Source organism: Condylostylus longicornis, unplaced genomic scaffold (assembly GCF_029603195.1).
Source record: "Condylostylus longicornis isolate FDR11 unplaced genomic scaffold, ASM2960319v2 ptg000048l, whole genome shotgun sequence".
NCBI lineage: Eukaryota > Metazoa > Arthropoda > Insecta > Diptera > Dolichopodidae > Condylostylus > Condylostylus longicornis.
Window position 1 is genome coordinate 21,622,506 of NW_026578017.1, and position 26,016 is coordinate 21,648,521.

Genomic DNA, 26,016 nt, shown 5'->3' on the forward strand with positions numbered 1-26,016 from the left:
ATCATATTTGCTCAAATGTAATTTTATTATTATATTTATGTATAACAGTTATTTTCTAGTGTTGTTTATTTGTAATTTTGTGTAAATACTGCCGTATTAAAACTTTTTTGAAAAATTCTCTAAAAAAAACTTTAATTTGCCGTCTTTATAAATTTTAATATGGAGACCATTATATAATTATAAATGGAGAAATTATATAAATATAATAATAAAGAATATAAAATATAAAGTAAAAACAATTTTATTAGCAATTATGACAACGGTTAATTACCGTATTAAGTTGTTTAAGAAAGCCCTTCTTACAGAAAACGTTCATGTGCCTAGGCGCGTAAATTTAATAAATTAAAACTTAGATTCCAATAGGTGATTAACGATATAAACAACAAGAAAGCTTATATTATAATGTGATGTAAAATCATAAAACATCTACTGCGAAATCAATGCGAACACCAAAACCCCACAATTAGAAAACCTCGATTTCGTTAAACTATTGAGAATGAACACACTACAATACAGAATTATTAGATTTTCTGAAAAAATACTCATTGACGTAATATTTTTGATAATTTTTTTATTAATCATTAATAGTTTAACCTGCAAAAATTTCTCCTTATAGACCAGATTCCTTATTTAAATCATTGATTCGTTAATCATTGGTTTTCCTTGCCTGCATTATTTCATTTATACACAAATGCATGTATTATAGTAAAAACATCAATATATTTAATATTTCAATAGGTAATGTATATACATATAATATATAAATACATATATATGTATATATATATATACATATATATATCTGGATATAAACACTTAAAATACAAAGTAGAATTGAAATAAATGTAAGAAATATAAGAGTAAAAAGGGATAAGAAAACATAAAAGAATTTTTAGAATTTACGTTTTCTCCTCCTCTTCTTCAACTCTTCACATCATATACATATGTACAAACTTATGTATTACTTTATTGTACTTTGTTTATTTTTTTTTTTTTCATTTTCTGCTTATTATTTTAAAATAAATGATTCCAATGCGAATTCATTTTTTATATGCAAAAAATTGACAAAAATTAAGTAAATAAAGATATTTGTACGTATATATTTGTACATATGTACATACACACATACATATTTTTAGTATTTACATTTACAATGTATAAATGCGAAAAAAAAACCCCATGTACCTTTTCTTAAACAAACATGAAAACTTTTTTTCCTATACGAAAAGAGAAACCCAGGAAAAAGAAAACTTAATTTAATGTTTGTATGTATACTTTACATTTTGTATGTAGCAAAAAATGTGGTTTTTTCTTTTGTTATTATTATTTTTACTTTTGATTTTAATGCAGAAGAGGAAAGGATTTTTTTGTCGATACTCGTAATTTAAAATGTGAATTTTGTTTTAATACCCGCTTGCCCATGTGTACCATGGACGCAGTTTAACACATTTTTTTTTTAAAGAATATATTATTGCACGTGAAAAATTATTATGTACAAAGGTAAGTATATAATATAACTCAAGTATATATTTAAAATATATTGAATTCGTTTTTATAATTGTATTCATTGCAAATACTTTTAACATGATTTATACCAGTGGCTGATTTCTTTATATACATAATATAACAAATTTGCAGTTTTGTAAAAACAGAATTTTATAATAGTAATTACTATACAAAATAAAATATTTAAAATTTTAAAGTAAAACTTAAGTTCTTATTCAATATATGGAAAAATACTTTAATGAAAATGTGTTCTTGAATATGAGAGTAAACGATCTAATATTAAGCCTTTTATAGAAAAAACTACAATGTTTGATCACATTCAAAATGCACCACGAAAACAAAGGATTTTCGAAATTGTTAATCTTTTATTTTTATTATATATTTTATAGTTTACAGTTACAGTGAAATTTTTTACATTACGGACTGCCGAAAAATATTTTCTTATTGTTTTACTAATTAACTGCCTTAGTTAATTAAGATCATGCCCGGGAGAGGTTTTGAATCCTATAGGGTTATTTTTGTAGCAAATATCATTGCCATATTTGTTTATAAGCGCACGTACATTTTTATTTCTTTTTTTGGTAAATTACAATATTTTTAAAATTATTGCTGTTATTGCTGCAATTGTCAAAATTAGTGAGTTTGCTCTGTAAAAAGAAGTTCTCGAAATTATAGCTTTACAACCTTATTTGATGTATTTTTAAATTTTTAGAAAAATTATTTTGGAGTGGCTCCTTCATGTTTAAAATTTAAATTTACTGAAAGAGGCGACCTGCCATAAAAGTTATTACTTTTTAAGAGGTACTCTTAAAATAATGAGCAAATCATGAAAAAAATTATTTATGAAATTTTTTTTCTGACACAAAACTTTTATACTAAAACCTATAAGTAATCAAAATAATCATTCCCATGTGATAATATAACGCGATATTAGCGTCATTTTAATGAACCATGGATGAAATGTACAAAATTTATGCAAAAGAAGAACAATAATCGAATAATTAAATTATCGAATTTTCACTGTATGCATAAAATTTTTGCAAGTCCATGTTTCGTTTTTTTTTTTACATTTTACAAAGTTTTTGCTTTAGGCATTCATTTCGTTTGTTTCGTTTAATCTTTTATTTCTATTATTTTGTATTTGTTTTACTTATGGGTATATTCCAATTAAAATTTACGTAATTTTTAAACAAAATAGTAAAAAAGTTTAAATAAAATTTTCATTGTTATTTTATTAAATTTTATTTTTGAAATTGTAATAAAGAATAAACTTTTTATGAAACTTTAAATTGGGGAAATATCTGCATACGTGCACTTACAACCTATAAATGTAAGCACGTATGAATGGGCTTTAATTTTTTCTGTTTTTTAAATATTGCATTAATTTTCCTAAATATATGCAATCTTACTCGATAGAGGCAAATTTTATTTGGCTTGATGTCAAATTTGAGGCTCGATGTCAATTTCTCTTATAACGATAAATATTTTTAATTGTTCATAAAGTTAATCTCTAAATCATAGAACAGATAAACATAATTTTCCAACAAGATTTCTTGGTTTAATCAGATCAAGTACCTACATTTGAACAATTTTTGTTATATATGTAGAAAAAATTATTTGTAGAAATTAAAATAAAATAATTGTGAGTAAGAGAACAAGTGAAAAATAAAGCTTTTTTATTGGGTTAAAAAAAAATTATAAAAACGATAAGAATATTAGTCTAATAATTGTTAATTTACTAATGTAAATAATTAATCTCTTAATATGATAAAAGATATTAAAAATAAAGCTTTTATCGTTATTCAAACAAGGTTTTTATATGACCGAAGTATTTACACATTATTATGTTTATCGACTTAATCGCGTAAAATAGCACACAATATTTTTTAAAAAAAAAATTTTACATGCAAATTTTAATGTCTAAGTATGTTGACATTCCAATTGACGTTAATACATATTGGTTGTATTAACAGTTTCATTAAGAAATTATTAAATTTTTGAATTAATTTCTAGAAATTCCTTAAAATTTGCAATTTATTGTTAATTAGATATACTTTAATTTAATAGTCATATTTCTATTAAAGTACCATAAGATTTATTAATCATTCACTGAGTTCCTTTAACATAAAAACGATATTGTAGATAACACAATATATTAATCAAATGTACATAAGTAAGTAGATATTTTACATGACTTTCCTATATGAAATACATTAGCAGAGGGTGATATTAAAAATGGCTAGATAATTCGTATAATTTTATCTTTCAATCTAAATACCAATTTCACACTAATAATTTGAATTTATGATTTCAAGCTGGCTAGATTTAGATAATTATCATTTACCCTATAGACTTTCCCCTAACTAAAATATGAATAAATACAAACATATGTATATTTTCTACACAAATTTAAATATTCGTGAGCAACTTTTTAACGCTCATAGTCACATATTTCTAAAATAATAATTATTTACATAAAATTAAAATACGACCATCAATATAATATTATATACATACACGAAATACAGATAATTGTCGTTTAATTATGTTTTATCAATTGACAAAACAAAGGTTTGAGAAAAAAAAAATTCTTTTGATAGACAAGCAAAAAATGAAATTAATTTCGTTTTGCCATAACAGATTACCGTAAATACTTTTAAACATAAGAACAATTTTCAATAAAATTTTGTAATTTTTAATATAAAGTTCCTAAAAATTTAATTTTTTCACATTAATTGAAATATGGACAATAATTTTACTCAATTTGTTGTTTCCCTCAGTCAATAAAATGTTTTTATTATGAACTAATTCGTACATACTTTATTTATTCTACGTGTTTATTAAATTATTAACGCAAATAAAGACATACTAACAATTCTTAAATTAATACAAATGAGCACCTATTATAATCAAAATTTTTTATTGAAAAAAACTAAAAAAATTAAATTTATTTAGTAGGTACTGTGAAAGGTAATTTCTTGTTTTATAATTTTTTCATCTTTAAAATTTTGTCGTTTATACATATAACAATTATTTAATTCATAAGCCAACATAGCTATTCTTATAAAAATTCATATAAAATTTTATAAATTAATCTGTAACGAGCAATAATAATTATTAAGCATTTGGTAGATCTACTAAAATTAGGTCTCTTCTTTTTATAATAGGTCACACATTTTCCGATATTACTAATCATTACAGGTTTCTACACCCTTTGAAAAATAGTAAAAATTTACATTAATTTAGTAAAAAGAATTAATGTTTACACAAAATTTAAATTCTTCGTATGATAAGAAAGGTGTTTAGAAGAATTTTCTTACTTTTTAATTAAAGTTATTTTCTTTGTTCTACTTTAAGCATTAAGTTTAAATTATTTTGATTAATTTATTCTAATACAAAATTGTGATTCATCATATCTACTTATTTTATATTCTCTTGCAACATATTTAAACTAAATAGCTATTATCTTTGACTTTATATTATCATTTTTCATTCAATAAAAATTTGCGTTCTTTATAGATACTTATATCTGAACTTACCGTATAATAGGAGAATAAACCAGCATTTTCTTCCAAAATAACATAGCGATATTGCCATCCTAAAAAATAATATGAATAAATAGAAGAAGAAATAAAAATTATTAATATTTATCATTCTAATAATAGAATAATAAAAGTAAATATTTAAAATAAAAATAAAAAGATTGTACTTTTCCACATATAAATATGTATGTATGTACATAAGTATCTATATAATGTTGTATTTTATTTTTGTGTGATCATCCTATCTATAAAAAAAAATAGCTTACCTTTCATTACATTCGTCCATTTACTTAATGTTCCTTCCAACATTTTGTCTTATATTTAAATTATTATTTGAGTTTATTTAATATGAGAAAAATACATACATGAATAATTAATATTAAACATATAAGTAAAAGATTTTACTTTTTCCTCAATGAATTTACTTTATTCCTTTACCACAATAAAAAAAAAAATTGCACTTCACTACCTTGAAAACCGAAATATACTGATTGTCATTTTCATTTGTCAAAATGTCATTTGTCAATATTGTCATTTTCTGCTGTTTTTTAATAGTATTACCATATAGCAGTTTATGTAATTTTTTTAAAGCATTTTTTTTAGTTCCAGATTTGCTTTTATTGTTTTAAAAAATGTACTAAATATTAATATTTCATAGTTTTTCGAATTCATATACCTCCATAAAATAGAATATATGCGAAAATTACTAACTGCACAAAATAATAATTATTGTGATATAAAATGTTTTCTCAAAAAGTGAAATTGAGTGCAAAACTGAATTTTCATATATGGCAATACTAAAATAAAAACTACCAATAAGCCGTTTTTAAATGAGTCGACTGATATTTTTATGCAAGCTTAACTGCTTGAGTTATGTGGAATGGAATATAGTGAATACTAAAGTGAAACGAAGTGAACAAATGAAACTTGGTAAAATGAAACGGTACTGTTGTTTCAATTCGTCAACTCTCTTCAAGCAATTATTATTATTTAATTTTAAATTTAAATATGAAAAGATTAAAAGGTTAAATATTATAGAATTTATATAAATTGGACATGGTATTGTTGTCTAGAACGAAATCGCATAAAATGTAAGCACACACTTATAAAAACAACATTAAAATTATTAAGTCACTATTTTCTTTGTAGTAAAATTCATCTTATCTGCGAATTACATGCAGTAAGAGTGCCGCCTTCTTGTGTTTTATTTTTGGAATATTAAAATTAAAAAATGTCTTTCGTATTCTAAGTCGACTACTATGAATATTGCATGAATTATTTTAAATTCAATTTTATATATATTATATTATATAGTATTTATTTATACTACAAAAGACACCGGATTTTCTTTAAGGAATACATTCATTTAAGTCTTTTGTGGTAATGGATACCACTTGATTTTGTGTGTAACTGTACAATATTATGCAACACTTTCGAAGATCCCAAATAAAAAAATTGCTGTAAAATAATTTATACGATATTTATATTTCATAGTAGGTAAGTATTATTAAGGTTAATACTCTAACAAAAAAATAAATTCAAAGCCAAAAATTATTTATGAAAAATCTTTAATTTATAAATTTTATTCACAAAAAACATAATTCAACATAAGATGTTTATATTAATTTTTATAACCATACTGAAAATTGGTATACAAAAGTCACTTAAAATCTATACAATATTTTTGTCAATTGATTTGAAAATTGAACCTGGTTCACCGCGGAAAAGGAATCTACTAAATATTCTTGAATACAGCATATATAAAAGAAAAATGATAAATGCAATCTTGCAAAATTTATCGATCACGTACATTCTAAAAATATAAAGAAAAATAATATTAAACTTTCAGTATAATATAATGTACAGATAAATATTAGCATTATTTAAAAAAATAATTAGCATTTTTTATTTTAGGTAATTCATTTCTGTGAGCTTCCACATAAGGATATTATTTTAAAATCACTTACGAAATTGAAAACTAAACTATATTTTATACAAATCAGTAATTCAACAATCAAATATAAAATATCTTAAGGGAAGCGTACAATTGATCCTTTCTAAAATAATATAAAATTGGAACGCTTCTTCCAATATTATATTATTTTAGACGGGAAAATTCTGAATTAGACTTTTTTTTGCCTCTAAATTGTTAGTTTCTTCTTATTTTGTAATAAAACAAAAGTTGATTATAAAAACTTAATTAGGACAATAAGCACTTCTATTAAAAACTCTATTCTCAATCCAAGATTTGTATCAAACTCACATTCTCATGTGTTTTCGGGCTGCTGGGATAGTATCGTCAGGCTCCTTCAGTATATATCTTCTAGCACATAGCGTACAATTTTCAAAGTATTTAACCAGATCCAATTCGAATTTTTCAATAACATACTTTTGTCTTTCAATTTTATTCATTTCACGTCTAATTTTAACAGCTTCGCCATTGTCAAATTTCCATGTTCTATTAGCATAATATTCAAATACTTCAAATCCCTTTGTTATTCTTCTTTGTACCCGACATAATCTAAAATTGGATAAATTATTATGAATTATTTTTAAAATTTTATTGTTTTTACAAATAAGTTTTATAATAAATTTTTATTTACACAGGTGGATATCCCAAAATATAGAGCAAGCAGTCAACAAAAATAGCTGGAATCCAATGGAATAATATCATACTTATATAATGTAAAATATAATTTGATTTCATAGAACCTCCTGGATACCATGCAACACCATTCAATGGTATACGATTTTCAATAACCCAACGTCCCAAATTAATAATTTCATCCCAAGATACTTTTATTTCACTTGAACTTGTCATATGTGCAACACGTGTTAAAACTTTACCTTCTTTTAAATTATGCCAACTGCTAACCAACATTCCATTAACAGCAATATCAACTGGTAAGAAATCTCCGTAACCAGACGAATTACAATACATTGTACGTATAACACCTTTGCCAGCACCAATTAAAAGGCCTGTTGGACCATTTATATTATCAGTCCAACCTGATATTGGTTCATAATAAATTGGTATAACAATTGAAGGACGTACAATACTTGTTGGTAACTGATCAAATGTTTCTACAACTAAATGTTCTGCTAATGCTTTTGTATAAGCATAAGAATTTGGATAATCTCCAAGAATCCTGCAAAATATTTAAAATTATTCAAAATTTTCAACTATCTATTTCAAAATCAACAAACTGTGGAGTTATTTCATTTATTTCATTATCTGTTAACCATTCACATGTTTGAATAACTTTATGTGGATCTGCTGGCGGATCATACGGCATTTCAAAAAGTTCTTTAACATGAAGATGACAATATGATGTTGAAACATAGATGAATAGCTAATATTTTTATTTGATTTTATTATGAAAGTAAGGTAAATAATTTTTTTTTACATATATATATTTTTGCTTACGTCAAGTTTTTTACATTCCTTTGCCAGATTTAAAGCATATTGTGTACCTCTTGTATTTAGAAAAACTGCTCTTCTCAATGGTTCATCAAATCTGTTATAATTGTTATTACAAGGTTTTAAATTAAAGAATATTTTTTTAAAACTTGTATTTATTTTATCTCTTTTAAGAATAAAGTATAATACCTCACAGTTGCTGCACAATGATAAATTATAGAAACTTCATCTGCTAATAATTTACGATCTTTTTCAGAGATTCCAAGCTCATTTTCAAGGACATCACCTGCAATTGCTAAAACCGTTTCTTCAATAGCTTTCACACCACGTTGCTCTTTTACCATATCAAAAAGCTATAATTAAGTTAAAATTTATACGCAATCCGTTAATTTAAAATATTAATATATTAATATATAACAGTTAATTAACAAATAGGTAATAAGATTTATGTAATATAGTTTGTGCACTTCCAACTTAGATAAATTTAAAATTAATTTTCTTTTGTTGATAAAAATATTAAAAGCTGTTGAAAAATTCTAATTATGGACATTACTGGGAATACTACAATTGTATATCATTATTTAATTTTTTGTTTTAGATAACAGTTTTTTAGAATAGCTGTCCTAGTTTAACGAAATAAATTTTAGCTACGATTTTTGATAGTATATATATATTTTTATTTGTATTTAAAAAAGACTTATCTACTAGGATAAAGTTTATCTACATATTTCAGCCTATCACACATAAAAAAAAATTCAAATTTTTCCAAACAGGAAATAATTATACACATATTTAAATTTATCTAGTTTTCGCATAAACAAAAATTATATTAGCATTAAAAAGTTAATAAACTTTGAAACTTTTATTATTCTACATATATTTTCATTTTTATATATTAACGATTATACCACATTATATCTAGTTTCATCACTTATCTTATTTATCAGTAGCGTAGTCGCTTTAAGTAAAATGTAACAACTGTACGAAGATTATAGTATATATGTACGTACTTAACATCACAAATTTTTATTTATAAAATAATATTGCGTATTGTATAGGCAAATTATAGATTGTATAACTGTTGTGACTATATACATATACCACATTCAAAAAGTCATACATATGTATTGTAATTTATATTATTCCTTTCCTGAGTCTCCAATGCTTTATCAGAGAAATTGGGAACAATGGTTCTTACCAATTCTAATAACTGTTTTTTGAATTCATAATTTCTTAAAATCTTTTTTTACTTTAAATTTTGCTCAATATACTTTATAATAAAAATCTATTTAACGTCACTGCACAAAATACAGCATTGGTATAGAAAAAACTTCCTACATTAGAAAACACAAAAATCTTGTTTTCATTCATATAAAGAAAGTTGCGAAAAAAAAAACGCAAAACTAGTCCTCATAATAATAAGAGCTGTCGCTATAAAATAATTAATTGCGTTATTTATAATCAAATTCACTTTTCAAAAACTGGATTTGGCTTTGGTTAACCTAATTTTATAATTTATACAAATATTACATTAAGTTTTTGTACTAGACTTAATCTGACGCAATGACATGTAAGAAAATAAAACCAGTTTATTGAATACTGCATAAAATTTTCCAAATATTAAAATTTATTTAAAAGCATGTGTATACATTTAAAATTCCATTACTCATCAAAAATATTATGAGATATGTTTAAAGTTCACAATATTCACATTTACGTAGTGTTCAGTACTATATTATTAGATTCTATAAATTCATATTATACCTAAAAACTGGATAAACGGTTATTTGTAAACAAGATCGCAATTTTTTAATGACGTTAGTCGTCATGAATTAACAAAAAAAAATATTATATTTAACTTGATTAAATCGTAAATTTATTTTAAAGCTTAAAAAACCTGTAACAAAATATGAATGGTTAGTAAATATTCCAATATGTTAACTGTAAGGCAAGTGGGAGAGGAGCAGGGGTTCTATAAATTTTTACTTATTTAATGCTAGAAAATTTCCATTATGATAAAAATATTGATAGAATGAAAACATATAGAATGTGCGATACGTATTTTGTTTTTAATTAATATTATTTCTTCTATATTTTAATTATACAATATGAAAATAATATTGTAAACATTCTAATCAAAAATTTCGCCTTGATCTTAGTTTTAATTTAAATGCTATTTTAATTTAATTACATATAAAATTCTCATATACTTCTAATTTTAAGGCAATTGTAATGTCAGAATATACGAGTATATCATGAGGACGTGGTGTTATTCAAGATCAAAGCTCAAACAGAAAAATTATAATCACCTATATAATGCAAAGATGAACCCTGAATTTAAAATAATATCAATGGTAGAGTTATGACGAAGGTAAGAAATATTGATTATTTTAAAGTTTTGTAGAAAATATTTTACAACAACTTCTTTCTCACATTATTTTAAGTAAATTAGCACAATGGCATTAAATAAATTACCCTGTACCGTGAGAACTCAACTGTATTTATTATAAATTTTACACAAATTTTTATTTCTTCATAATCAATGTTAAAAATTAATTTTATAGGTTTTCCAATTTTTATTTTACAATACAAAGTTCTCTAATTATAAAAGTTAAATTCCAATTAAAGACCTTTATTTGAAAAAAATTCCCAAAAAAAAAAACAATGGGTAACAAATTAAAATCGTGAGATATCCTATGAATTATTTTCATTTATAATTAAAATTTAAGGTTTTTTTTTTTTGAAGTATAATGTAAAACAATTACTTTCACTCAATTATCAAAAATCATATTAGACCTTCATGTACTAACTATATTATGGTTAATTAAAATAAATTTTACTTGTTTTATGTGTATTTATTTTTATTTTTAAAAATATAAAAAAATTTTTCTTACCTCATTTGATAAAGTGTCTTTAATACGCTGTTGTGGATCTTTACCTTTCTTTGATCTAATCAGTAAATAAATCTTTTTTATATCTGGACAGCATCTACATATTATATATATATATATGTATATTTGGTGTACACATGTAAAAATAAAATTGTAAGTTTATATTATGTATAAGTAAAATTAAATAATAAATATTTTTATCTTGTACAAAGTGAAATTAATAAAAATTAGAAAAGTTTAACTGTAATGTGTGTGTGGTTAGGTGAATTAATTCAGCTTTACAACGTTCAATCATTATAAATTTATTATTATACTGGTTTTTTGTTTTTTTTTTTGGATTTTATGTAAAAGAAAATAGTATTTAACTAAGCATATGAAAAACTAGATTGAAAATTTAGACTGGTTTACTTAACTTAATATGTATGCATATATACGATATGATGTGAATGATCACGTAATTTCTCGTACATAATTAGTTTTTACTTTTAAGCATTACATTATATTTCACATATATACAGTGTGTTTAATTAGTTTTTTAAAATTTCCTAAATAACTCAAAGGCTATACGTGCATTCAAACACATTTTGAAATAAATAAGAAATGGAACACTTAACGCAATCGTAAATCTGTAAATATTCTAAAATTAAGTTAAATTTAGATTAGTTTACTCGTACAATAAATTCCATGAAATTTGGTCCTAATTTTGAAAGCGATGGTGATAAACACTTTTGAATTTGAAAATAAGTCTTCGTAAATTATTCTGTTTTCGCCGAACTTTATTTCAAGAACTAAATTTAATACCTGAAAAATTAATTAGAAAGAAGAACTATTAACGATCTAGTTACATTTGTAACTAAATCGTTTTGCAATTAATAAAACAAAAACCACTAATTAAAATGGGATATTTTTTTAAAATATAAGATGCACATAATTTCCTTTTGTTTTCATATCATAAAATTTTCATATTTAAACCCACTGTTCGCATAATATTTATAAATTAACTATAAATTTGTATCGCACATTATGTCATACTCCTATATATATATATATACATATATGTATACATAATTTTTATAACCTAGATAATATAAAGTTATGATCATATTTAATAGCTACATAATATTATAAAAATTACGTGTGATTTTCAATTTTATTATACCTACCTTAATAATTTTTCTACTAATACTTTTCCTAAAAATCCTGTACCACCAGTTATAAATATTGTACGTCCAGCAAATACTTTAGCTATTCTATCCTCACAATCATCTGATAATTTATCTAATGTTAACAAATTTTCATCTTTACCACCTTCCCATACATTAACATTATGTTTTACAATTCCTGTTGGTGTTGATGTAGACATTTTCCTATATAAAAAATCACAAAAATTTCCAAATAAAGAATAATCTGGGTTGCTGTAAATAGAAAAACAAAAAAAAAATATTAAAATAAGATTTATATGTATGTATACCTGTATAAAAATACAACTTTCATAATTCAATAAAATCATAGACATTAAAAATATAAATTAAAAAAATTATAATGAATTTGAAATGAATCAAAATTTTTTCTAACTTTTATTCAAAACCGCAAATTATTATTAAATGCTTTAACGTATCTTTTATTTTATCATAGTTAAGATTAAAAAAAAGAGATAAATATTTTAATTATTATTTTACATAAACTATACTATATTAGACTGGTTATTTATTTACTATATAAACTGAGTAAATTACGCCATATTTAAATTAAATCCTTTCAAAATAAATAAACATTGCAAATTTATCGTGCATACCTACACATACAAGTTTTATTCTACAATAGTCGTTAAAATTGTTAACAATAAACCGTAAGGAATTGGTATTGGAGCAAGAGTTGAAATCATAGAGATTCAAGGTCGAAATTAATAAGTTTATTTTTTAAAATTAATAGCATATGGCCTGGAATTGTGGTGTCAGTCATAAAATGATTACAATTGATTTTTTAAAAATTTCATTTCTTAAAATTTTAAGTTGCAAAACCAATAAAGCTAGTTCTAAAATTTTCAAATCAGCATCTAAAATTAAATATTTTTTCAAATTTCGATACTGTATTTAATTTTGAGCATTGAACCATTGAACGGAAAAATACGTGTACCTTTGGTATAAACTATTTATTTCCCTTATAATCTCGATCATTTTTTTAACAAAAAATGCAGAATATTTTATGTCCGAATAATATTTTCGTCAATACTGTTTAATGTTTTGACTATACGTAACTAAAACTAAAATTTTTTTTTAATAGAATATTTTGAAGTTATTTTTAAATTTTGGATTTAAAATGTACAAAGTTATTAAAAAGATTATCTATAGGTGTGCATTAAAATGGAACAATTAAATTTTGATATTAAATAAATCATTAAAAAAAAATAAAGATTAAAAATTTTTAAGTTTCATTAAACATTTAAAAGCAAAGAGTTCCGGGTAAATAATATTTGTATATGTAAATGTACAAGGGGTATTACATAAATAAATTTATTCAAATGATTTTTTTTTTTTGAAATAAGTTTTATGGTTGATAATTCGGGTACATATAACGATGATCTGCATTCAAATAACAGTCAAATTATAGCCTAATTCTATAATTAAACCCTTTCTACTACCCACATTCACCGTAACTGATCTTGTACGACTGGATAATGTATGATTGAGCGACTATGTAATGATTATTGAATATGCAAAATAAAATATAATCTAAAATTCCAGAATTCCAGAATGTAACCCTATACTTTCTTTATTATATAAAAGATAATGTATAATAAGACTTCATACTCCTTAAAACCTTGGCAGAAATCTATATATTATGTATATGGTTCAAATTTACAGAACATACCGTATATATATTTAAAATTTTTATGAATATCAAATATAAAAATGCCACAACTTTAACATTGATAATTCCAATAATGGTCCAAATCAATGAAAAATCTGGCACGAAATAGAAATTATCTAATTACTTTTTTCTATACTTAATTACCTTAAATATAAAATAAGTAATTAATTAGAGTATACCTTCGTATCCACAAGCCTTTACAAAATAAGCAATAAAATTCGACATATTATCATTCAGATGTATCGTAAAATTAATTACGTGTTAAGTAAGATGGCAAATGGTGCTAGACAAAACCATAATTATTAAATTTTTTTCTTTTTAATAAAATAATCAATTTTAAATTTTAAATCTCTAATTATTTTAATTTTTTATAGTCATTTTATGCAGGTTGCATTAATAAAAATAATTATAACATTAAAATTTTCATACACATTATTAAATTTAATTAGCAGCAATCATGTTAAGTGTGTTTTTGTTGAAAATCGGTTATTTAAATCTTAAATAAACGACACGATAAGAAATAATTTTACTTTAAAACCTGATGCACACCGATGCGCTTAATAATTTTTCTGTTTAAAGATACATAAAAATATTTACAATTATATAAAAATTAACAAATTTTTTTACGATTATCGAAAATGAAATAAAATACTTATATGGAAAATGAACATTATGATTTAAACTATTTTAAATTGTGTGAAAATTTTTAACATAAACTATTGTTTTTGTAAATTTTTAATTCACGCTAAACTTTAAGTTTCGAAACGACATACCATGAATCGAAAAATTTACGAAAACTTCACCGTTTGGTAGTAAGGATGTGTAGATAATACAAGCCATAATATCTTATGGTTACTCCCAATATACAAGCAAAAAATTATTTTAATTCGGAATATGTAAAGCTACAATCAAAAAACAAATTATTGGGGCCAACAATAAAATTCGGCATTTCATTATAAGATTATCTCAGTACTTATACTAAAATTAAGTACACAGGCAAAACAAAAATTACTGCATCATTTTACCAAACTTATTTTGCTTGTTTTAATTTAAAAAACCAATGAATTTTTGTGATTGACAGACGACAAGTAATAATTAAAATCTCGATAATATTATGCAACATTATAATATGAAATTTAACAACAAATTGTTCTTTAACCATTAATTTATTGAAATATATAGAAAATAATTGTTAGCAGCAACCAAAAATAGTTAAATTGATAAATTTTAAGTTAATTCTAAAGCAATTTTCTAATTATCAACATCCAGTCCATGTACAAGGTAAAACTTATTACATTTTTTTATTACTTATAATATGTAATTTTAAAATTATTGCAAAAAATGTAAGATTCTTAATATCATTTTGTATATTTGAAGTACTACGTTTACATTATGTATTTATGTTTGTATGTATATTAAAATTAGTTGTTTTTGAAATAATAAAAGCGAATATTGCAAGTTATAACAACCATTTTTTTAAATTTTTACATAGTCTTGAAATTTACAATATTTATATAATACACGTATTGTATACATGTATTATAATTAGTATAAGTATGTTACTCTTAAAATGATGCTTATATTACTATGGTAACTAAAAATTGAATATAGTAAAATCTTCACATAACGAACGTCCAAAATCCCACAGGTTTTTATTTGTAATACAGAGTTTTGGTGTGTATTGAAACAGAAATTTAATGTAATACAAATTTACTTTTTCGGATTTGCATTTTAATATACGATATATGTACGATCGATTTTAATATACGATATATGAATGTAAAAGCATTATATAATTTAACAGTTGATTTACTTATATTGCACTCCAAAAATAATTTCCAAAATTAGACGAAGTTAAATTCACAGAAACCAAACAAAATGATACCCCAAAAAATTTTTTATATTTGTGATAAAGTCGTTGTTGCACACATATTTAATTCACTGTACACACTTTCAAAATTAGATAGAATCAGCTACAAGTAAACTAAACATTGTTATACTGTCAAGTAGAAGAGAATAAAGTTTTGCAATATTATTCGCGAAAAAATTCAATTCATTATTGCATTATTTTTCATTTTTATTTTATTTTATATTTTTTTGTTTGACAAAAAAATGTTATGTGTTCATGTATGTATTTTAATGCTATAGGTAAATAAATATGAAGAATTATTATGTGTATATATGTATAACAGTGTTACACTTAAAGTTCATTACCTTTTATGAAAAATTATTCTTACAAATTATGCAAAAATAACCAATTTTGGACAACTTGAATTCCCTTCTTTTTATTCAACATAGGTAATTCTTTTTATAACACTGCAGCTGTAGTGTGTTACAGGTTGCAATTTTCCGTAAGTAAATTTAAATATAAAGATAGTATTCAATTTATAGTTTCTTATTCCATTTTTTCATTATTGAAAATCAAATAAAAAGAGTGTCTCCAAAATGCAATATATTTTTTAAGAGTCAGAAAAGTATTCTGTTAAAAAAATATTATTTAAGTTTTTCCTTCAATTTGGATTAAAAGTCTTATGTCACAAAATTATAAATTAACTGCCTAAATTAAAAATTTTTTTGTAAATTAAACAATAGAAAACCAGAATTCGAAAATATTATAAATTTCTTTCAATTGCAATTTTGCAAAAAAAATGTTTTAATTGCTCATACCATGATTTTATTTACACATGCCTTTTTTTTTAAATTTAGGCAATGTATACGCTCTAATAACCTTTAATATTATAATAATATTACTTATATGGGTATAATAGATAATATTTCAATAAATAAAAATTTTTCATATTATGGACACGTTAATAACCATAATTAATCATAATTTCTACGTATATAAGACACTCTCTTAATTTTTTAAAGAATTTATGAAATTAATATCTCGTGCCCGCCCTTCTTGCATAATTCAATTAATTAACATACCATTTAAGAAATTTCAAACCAGGCTCAAATATTAGTAAATGTATAATTAATTTAAGTTAAAATTAATCGAAATAAAAATTGTTATTGAATCACTTATTATAGAGACACGTTAAATAATAAATTTTTTCATGATTCAATTGGAAGAAGTTTGCGGAAATCATTCTCTTTATTTTATTGGAATTTAATGTGCTCTATTAATTTATTAAATAATTGGAATATAGTTAAATAATTATTAAATAAGTAGGATAATTATCTAATCCTATATGAATTCAATATATTTGCTCTTGGGCGGATATTATGTTCAGTTAATTAAAAAATTATTTAATATATTTAATTATATCTGTATTTGTTATCAGTGGTGCCATTAGTTTTACAATTTCTATAGTATCTATAGACTATACCTAAGTTACTAACAGATTTAGATTATACCTAAGTTAATCTTTCCGAAGATCTCACATTTTCGAATAAAATTTCTGAAAATTGAAATCTTCTGTTATGAGCCATATTTGCGTTTTTGAAGCCGTTCTTTAATTTTCTAAAAATTAGAAATAAGCGTGTACAGAGCACCAGTTACATATTGGCAAACATAATATAATTTTTTATAAAATTTTATAAAAAATTTATTATCATCGTAATCGAATATTAGGGAAATTCAAAGATGGAAACTTTGTTTTTCATTTTTTTTTGTTTTGGTAAATTACTCACTCATGTTAACTACTGATTCATGACCAAATCTGTAGCATCGTATCTGTAGATCTTAATGACATTGCTATTTTTGAAAAAGAAATACCTATATAATTAGGACCCCATGCACATATCATTCGTTTATAACTCGATATTTTAGTAAGTGTAATAAAAAAATTCCATTAATTTCGTTAATAAAATACAATTAGCATTTTTTATTCTTTTACAATAAATTTAATGCATAATTAATTAAATATATGTTTATATGTACATACATAAACATACATATATTAATATATTACTTACAATTATACGTCATAAAATATAAGAAAATTTCTATTACCTATAATTATTAAGTACATAAATAAAAAAATTGGGTTTTTACATTTAAAACTAGTATATAAAACTATTTTAAAACAGGATTTCAACTTTTTGTATATGTAGAATAAAATAACCAAGTATTCAACATAAATACTGTGCACTTAAAATATAAATGAATATTCATTCCCTTAAATTAGTTTGCAGAATTCATTATCAAGGACATTAAAGAGTTGAAAAACTCAATTTTCACTCAAATTTATTTTATGGTTATTCTGAAAAACGTCAATTTCTTATTAACCAGTATTTTTAAATACGTCAATGCATCGTAATTGTTTATGATTGTATTAGTGATGATGTTATTATTGTTGAAAAAAGGACATGAATTAGTTGCTAAAGTTTTTAAACTTTATTACACTTTGTATTTTAAATAATCATTAAAAATTGGACATAAAATTTAATGATCAAAAAGCATAAGGCTGACTGAATATTTAACATATTAATTGCTTACATACATAGGAGCACGTAAGATGTTTCCATATTATACAATTAATTTTTTATTTAGAAAAACCGGTACATTATTTTACTTACTATTTAATGCGTCTTATGAGTAGAATTACTTGTACAATTTACATAGTATGGCAAAAGAAAGTATTTGGAAATTATAAGTTCACATTATGCTTTAATTTGATCGTAAAATTTAACTCAATATCATGATATTTTGATTACATATGAAATTTTCATTATTCTATAGACCAAGAGTGTTCAAATTTGCATTAATTTTTTAAAAATTTGCCGTCATTTGTGTACTAATAATAGTTTCCATTTTGACGACTGTTAAGTGTAAGCAATCGTGTTATAATAAATAGGAAGAAATGAGAGATTCAATATACGAGTATATACTGTAGCACTTCCAAAATATTCTCTTGATTCTTTACATATGTGTACGTAGGAAAAACGTCATATTTTGAAATTTTGTTCAATTAATTGAGAGACGCGAATTGCATAATTTAAAATTAGACAATAGAAATAAGAATTAGTCTTAAGCATTTTTAGTTTTAATTCAACAACTTGTATAGGTAAACAACAGCTCAAACAACCTATTTTACAAACTGTAAAATAAGTTCAGATATCTCAAACATACAGCAAATAAAACTCTGCATTTGTTACCAATTATTTTTATTTTTTGGCATACGAGTATTTATCCAAAAATTTTAACTTCTTAATGTTATACACACCTATACATATGAAGTATGACTATATAGTAATAATTAGTCACTCTCAAATTTAAAAAAAAAAATAATAAAATATGTAAATAAAAATATTTTGCATTTACAAAACAAGTATTTTATCGAATAAAACGAAGAAAAGAACACAAAAATTAATTTAGGCTGATACTAAAAATAAACAAAATATTTGGAAATTTTTTTAAATTTTTATCTGCTGGAAATTTTTTTCTTGCTATTGTGAATATTATTGTTGCATAAATTAAAAAAAATTTTATTGTTGGATGATGAACCTAAATTTTGTAAATGTGTTTCTGTTTTCTAAAACAATTATAGCGTTTGCCTTGTATAATTTTTAATTGTTAAACTGAAAAATTTTAAAAATTAATTAAAAGTTGAATTAAAAATTTCACTTCATTTGCATTATTTACGAGTACAAACCGGTAAATTTTATTTTTATAATTAAACTTTTTTCAAATTCTTTTTTTTAATGTTTAAAATACCAAAGAAATCATATTTAAGTATACAAGCTTTTAAATTAAGTTGTGATTCAGTCAAGATTTTCATTTTAGTTGCGCGCATTTAAAGTGTAACGCATTAATTACAATAAAAATGTCATAAAATATTAAAACGGAAAAAAAAAACAAAAATAGACCCAAAATAAAACTCGAATTAAACACAATCTTGTTTTTCTCTAAGGAAAAATTCACAATTTTTGTTTTTTTCATCGTTCTTCTTATAAAATGCACAAAATTTGAGGTCACAAACACGGTACTCTCGTATATACCAAAAAAAAACCAAAAATTTTATAAACCTACTAAAGATTATTGACCATAAACCAAAATAAAATTATTTTGGTTGTAACTGCAGTTTTTTATTACTCTTATTTTTCTCTTTATTTTTATTATTTTAACACACTAAAACGGCGAAATATTAATCAATATATAAAGTTAATATTAATCATGTTGGCCTTGAACACGTGCAAGGTTATAAAAAATATGCAGTTTACTCTTGTCTTATAAATAAACTCAAAAATTTATCCGAAATATGTATAAGATTTAAAATGCATAATAATTATTTTTTCAACAGATATTGTATATGTTGCATGCACAATAATTCCGAAAACAACTGTCTGAATTCATTACATTATGAATAATAACTGTAATATATATGTATTGGACGGATGTAAGGGAACACCACATATTACATGGATTACATATGCACATTGTGAAAAATAAATAAAATTTTTAACTTAAAATTTATAAAAATTCAATTACTCTAAAAATGCATTCGTATCCAGTTGAAATCAATCGTATAATATAAACAACTTGTACAACAACTTGAAACATGTTTAACACAATAGCCAAGTACTGAACAACTCACATGGAGATATTAGGTTTTCAAAAAAATTCTATAGATTTTGAAATCTAGAAAAGAACATTTATATTCGGGGGACTCATTTTGATTCCGTCGACTCCACACATCGCCACTTTAATGTTACCAATCGACTAACCTGATTTCACAAAAATCGATCTAGCATCAAGGAAGCTTGGTACTAAGAACTTAAACCTCCCATGTGCAAAAGAAGTCAATCGCCTACTTCCCCTCTTCCCCATTATATCAGCATTAGACAGAATTCATTGTTACAAAAATTTTATTTTATATGCAGATCAATGTGAGTTCTAATTAATTTTGAATTCAAAATCGCTATTAATATATACGACAATTTTCATATCCCACTAACGAATAGTCTTGTCCAAAACGTAATCTGCATCCTCAACCGCCGCGACAGACATCTGAATTTTCTATGCTTTCTTGCAACTTAAAAATATTTTTATTAAATTTTTATTTTATATTTTTTTCTTGAATTCCATATAATGTAATATATGATTAAACATACAAATACCTGTAGTATTACATAAACCAAAACTTAATTTATTTATCATGAAAAGCTCATTTTAAAATAAACCTTAACTTATACCTAGTTGTTGTTTAGAAATAAATCGTAAATATAAGCAAATATTCACGATTTTAAATTATCATTAAATTACTTTGGAAAATAAATTTAAAATTCGAAATACATAAAGTACTTAGTTATACAAATAGCATTTATTTTAAATATATTCAAATAAAATTAATTAAAATAAAAACAAATAGAATATTCACGAACAATAATATAAGTCCACTTAATTAATTACAAAAATAAACACAATAATAGCAATAATAAATTTAGAATCAAAAGAAATATTTTAGAATATGTGATGAAGTTTAAAAATCTAATATTTTAATGATGATAAATTGATTTGATCGGCCAACATTATTATATTTTCTTCTAACTACATATAAATCGGCAGCGCAAATAGTTATTAAATTTTTAGAATAGTAAGTTATTTGGTGCATTAGTTATCAGGAGTTCGATACAGTTTATGGTATCGAAGAAATAGGCGAAATAAGCGAAATTTTCAGGTTCCTGGGTTATTATTCAGGAAAGGAACGACGGACAAAGACAACCTGTGGAACCTACAATTCATTTTTTTTTTTCAAAATTTATTGCAAATGTGCTAAAAATTAATAATAGCACTCAAAATTTGGCAAAGATAACCAAAATATTTTTAAAAGTTAATGAATTCGTATATATTATATAGAAGGTAGTGCAATAAAAATTTTATTTACGGTATTATTACCAGCTGTTTTAACCTTCCTTTAATGTTTTGCATTATTATGTTCAGTATGATTATAGAAAGGGAAAATTATCGTTAAGTTTAACAATGTTCTAATTTGATTGTTAAATTATTATATGACATTTACAGGTGTTAAAAATCATCGAGAGGCAAAGAAAGACGGACTCGATTCGTGTCATCAGGTTTATCAATAGTGGGGGACTTTCATTCAACCTGAAACGCTGGCTTCCTAAATCCATCATTCAACCTGAGTGATCATGGCTTCCTAAACCTTGTCCAACTGACTAACCATTAGTTTTTACTCTATCATCTATATTCCGTAAAGGTATTGGCATAGAAGTACTATCTCAATACTTTAATCTAAATCGAGATTTTGTTCGTTTCAGTATATCTGTCTTAACACTCAACTGCTACTTTATAAGAGACCTAAACATTCATCTGCTACTTAAAACGCGTTCTATTTTTCGTTACACAGTTTCTCATTTTCTCAGAAAAATGGCATGTATACCCATATTCACAATTATTAAATGCCCGGCAAATATAATTGTACATTTGCACTTAAAGCACTCAACAAATCCCAAATTCATATCCATACTCTACTCTGTATATTATATGAAAATGACTCAATTTTATTAATATTATACCACTTGTTGTACCGTTATACGTCATATCTTGAATATTTAAAATATTTTACTTATTTTTTTAATAGCATGCTAACTGCAACGTGAATTAATACTTTTAAAATTATTGATGCGTTCAAAAATTTCTTTAAAAATTTGGTAACATATGCATACCTTAAGTATTTAAGTATGTACGCTTTCAAAACTATGAATAAATTTAGACTAAATTCACTAGAATATCGACTTATGGTTAAGACATAAATATTGCTATACGATACTGTAGACTTTTATATACTGCGTTTTATATCATATTTAATACATAGTAGACAATATTGTTCGTTCTACCAAATTTTGCAATCTTATAGCAAAAACAAATAATGTTTAGACGTCCCTAGGTCACATAATAATAATAAAATATTCTCATCATAATGAACTATTAGAAATAAGTATTCTTATTCTCCTGATCTTATGCAGAGTGATTTGGAATCGCGAGTAAAAAACCAGATAATTATGAGTAAAAAACTGTTGGAAAATTTTTTTAAATTTTGCTAAAGGCACCGAAAATTCAAGTTATATACAAAAAAACTTAGTTTGTTTGAATCGGTGATTTAAAAAAAAATGCGTTAATGATTGTATGCATATGTATAGACGAATAGAATAAGTAATAAATTTAGAAAAACAAAAAATAGAAATTGTTACGTTAATGAATCCAATTACATTTTTTTAATTCACCTGAAATATAAATTTTAATTTGATATAGTTTAAGTTTTGCATATTCTTTTTAATTTAAATGGTTGAGTAATTTGAAATCAGTATGATTTTAACTGAAGTTGTTTTTAGAAAATAATTTCGCAAATTAACTAGATATGGCAAAAATCTAATTAAAGTGCAAAATTTTTTTTATTATGAAAGAGTTGAACAATTACCATGTAATAGAAAATTCACACATTAAATTTTTTTTTTTACTTTATATAACAATTTACAATTTAAAGCTTATATTTGCTATTAATTAAGATTTCTTTTATAAATTTCATTAATTTTCGTAACATTTTCTTCATAAAACTTTCTAGAGTATTTCAGTTTTTCGAGTATAACCCATATAGTATTGTTATACCCTTTTGTAAACGCTTCTTATTAAATATAACTACTTAAACCATATGACAATGGATGATCAACAAGAACACTTTCAAGGAAATTTTACAAAGCAACACACGTCATTTTTTTTACAAACCGCATTGCATACAATGAGAGAGGTTAAGTAATGGCATCAAATTTCGGATGCCGAGTTTTTAATGGGAGCGCACTTCTCCATAGCAGGAAAGCGTAAATAATACTACTTCTCCATAATAGGAGCCGATTTTACATTTTTTACGATATCTACGGAGAGGATTGATTGGGGTTCTGAAATTTGATATTTATGTTCTGGTTGTTACCGAAGCTAACTTCTCAGGGAATTCGGGTGACACAAAGCGAAATTCTACTAAGAGCCAAATTTACACTTTACTACATACATATGTAGAAAAGTGTAAATTTGGAAGGAAGTGTTTAAAAGGAATATTTATAAACAATCTGTAACACTTTCACTAAACTATTCACATTACGGTCGTTTTGTGCTGACCACATCAGTTTTTTTTTTGTGTAATATTAATACATATGCATAATTTAAATTAAAAAATTACTACTCGTATTATACATATGCAAAATACTATTATTTTTCTATCAAATTACTTTCATATCATAATTATGATTTTTATTTGTAGCTAATTTTAAAATTATATTTTATTAAAATTACAATATTCACAGTTAGTGTAAAAGAAAATTATGAAAAATTTCACCGAACACAAATATTTCTGTTACCGGAAAAGAAAAAACCGAAATTATTACAAAAAATAAAACCGAAAAGTGAAAAAGACAAAAAAAATTATCACACTATTTTTTAATTAAATCATATATAATTAGATGATTTGAAAATTAAAGAACATGAAATTTACATTAAATTATGTGAAATATTAAAATTATTATTTCCCGTAATTAATAAGGTGCTTATATAAAATAATAGTTGAAAAGTGATTTATATAAACGAAAATTTTGAAAAGTAGAGTTTCACTTTTTCTATTTAAATGCATAGTATTATGTATGTGGTTATTATATAGCAAAATAATTATGACCATTTATTCAATTGGAATCGCACGTATACAGTATTAAAATATTTGGAAATCTTTTTAAATTTTTTAAATCGAACCACTCTAAAAATATAAATTTAATGTAAAGACTATATTTGTCCCAAATGTAAAAGAGATTTAGGCTTACAAATATAATTATGGTTTAGAACTGATATTATGATTAATACATAGTAAAATAATTTTTTTGGAGAAACATTCTAATGCCTAAGCTATTAAATACATAAAAAAAATGTTATTATGAAATCTAAATTCTCTAAAAGCTAAATTTGAGTCAGAATCTTAAAATACCTTTAAAAGGAAGAAACCATTTCATGACAAATCTAAGTACAGACAGAGAAGAAGAAATACAAGTGTTTGAATACATGACGCAAAAATTGAAGCAAAATTTAAGAAATTAACATATAATGTAATGGACGACAAAATAGATACACTTCGTACACTTCGAGAGGTGGGTCAATCGCAAACTTAATGATAGTAACTATGCTACATTAACTCAGTGTCTTTTTGAATCGTAGATATTTTTATACCTATTTATAGAAGACGGAGAAAATGATAATGATAAATGAAATATGGCAAAAAAATACAGTGTCAGAATTGATTACACTTTTAATTAAGTAATCATAAAACTAACTTGAAATTTCCTTTAAAATACTAATTATGACTCTATATAATCAATATTTCGCACTACATTGCCTCCGACATATTACATCATACTGATCATATATGCCCATATTATATTGTAAAATATAGAATTAATAAATTATAAACAGATAGATTTTTATATATTAAAACTATATATATACTTACATTTAATGAAAATTGTACTTATAGTGTAGCGAAATGTACTTAAATTCAATTTACAAAAAATTTTTCTTTTTGGTCTAACAATTTTCAACAGTCAAAAATTATGTAATTCTCATGAAATTTAATAATGTTACAGCTAAAACAGATTATAAGTAACAAAAAAATGTTGTAATTATGTATGTACACATTTATGTGTAAAATTACAATAGAAAAAAAATTTGTAAAAAAAAATTTAAAAATTTTAAAATTTTCACTGAAAAAACAAATTTTTCATTAAAATTGCGTTCAAATCAATTGTGTTTTTTTTTTGTCTTTTTTAACTATTTTATTTTTCCTTT

At 23.5% G+C, this 26,016-nt stretch overlaps 2 protein-coding genes across 5 annotated transcripts in view; both read right to left on the bottom strand.

The window, feature by feature from the left end:
- Positions 1-5,508, bottom strand: part of LOC129611167 (oxysterol-binding protein-related protein 9) — a 74,249-nt gene extending 68,741 nt beyond the window's left edge. For all 3 annotated transcript variants that reach the window (XM_055524145.1, XM_055524144.1, XM_055524150.1), the window contains exons 1-2: positions 5,315-5,508; positions 5,046-5,104 (exon numbers count right to left, since the gene is read on the bottom strand). In XM_055524145.1, the coding sequence (XP_055380120.1) occupies positions 5,046-5,104; positions 5,315-5,357 (102 nt within the window). In that variant the 5' untranslated portion in view covers positions 5,358-5,508. The remainder of the gene's footprint in view (positions 1-5,045; positions 5,105-5,314) is intronic.
- A 1,104-nt stretch (positions 5,509-6,612) lies between these two features.
- Positions 6,613-26,016, bottom strand: part of LOC129611168 (fatty acyl-CoA reductase 1) — a 35,679-nt gene continuing 16,275 nt past the window's right edge. The window contains exons 1-9 of one of the 2 annotated variants that reach the window (XM_055524152.1): positions 25,682-25,877; positions 12,524-12,775; positions 11,364-11,457; positions 8,659-8,822; positions 8,476-8,566; positions 8,256-8,401; positions 7,652-8,197; positions 7,312-7,569; positions 6,613-6,861 (exon numbers count right to left, since the gene is read on the bottom strand). In XM_055524152.1, the coding sequence (XP_055380127.1) occupies positions 6,720-6,861; positions 7,312-7,569; positions 7,652-8,197; positions 8,256-8,401; positions 8,476-8,566; positions 8,659-8,822; positions 11,364-11,457; positions 12,524-12,723 (1,641 nt within the window). In that variant the 5' untranslated portion in view covers positions 12,724-12,775; positions 25,682-25,877 and the 3' untranslated portion in view covers positions 6,613-6,719. Of the gene's footprint in view, positions 6,862-7,311; positions 7,570-7,651; positions 8,198-8,255; positions 8,402-8,475; positions 8,567-8,658; positions 8,823-11,363; positions 11,458-12,523; positions 12,776-25,681; positions 25,878-26,016 lie in introns of those variants that run through there. The other variant, XM_055524151.1, reaches the window with a different exon arrangement.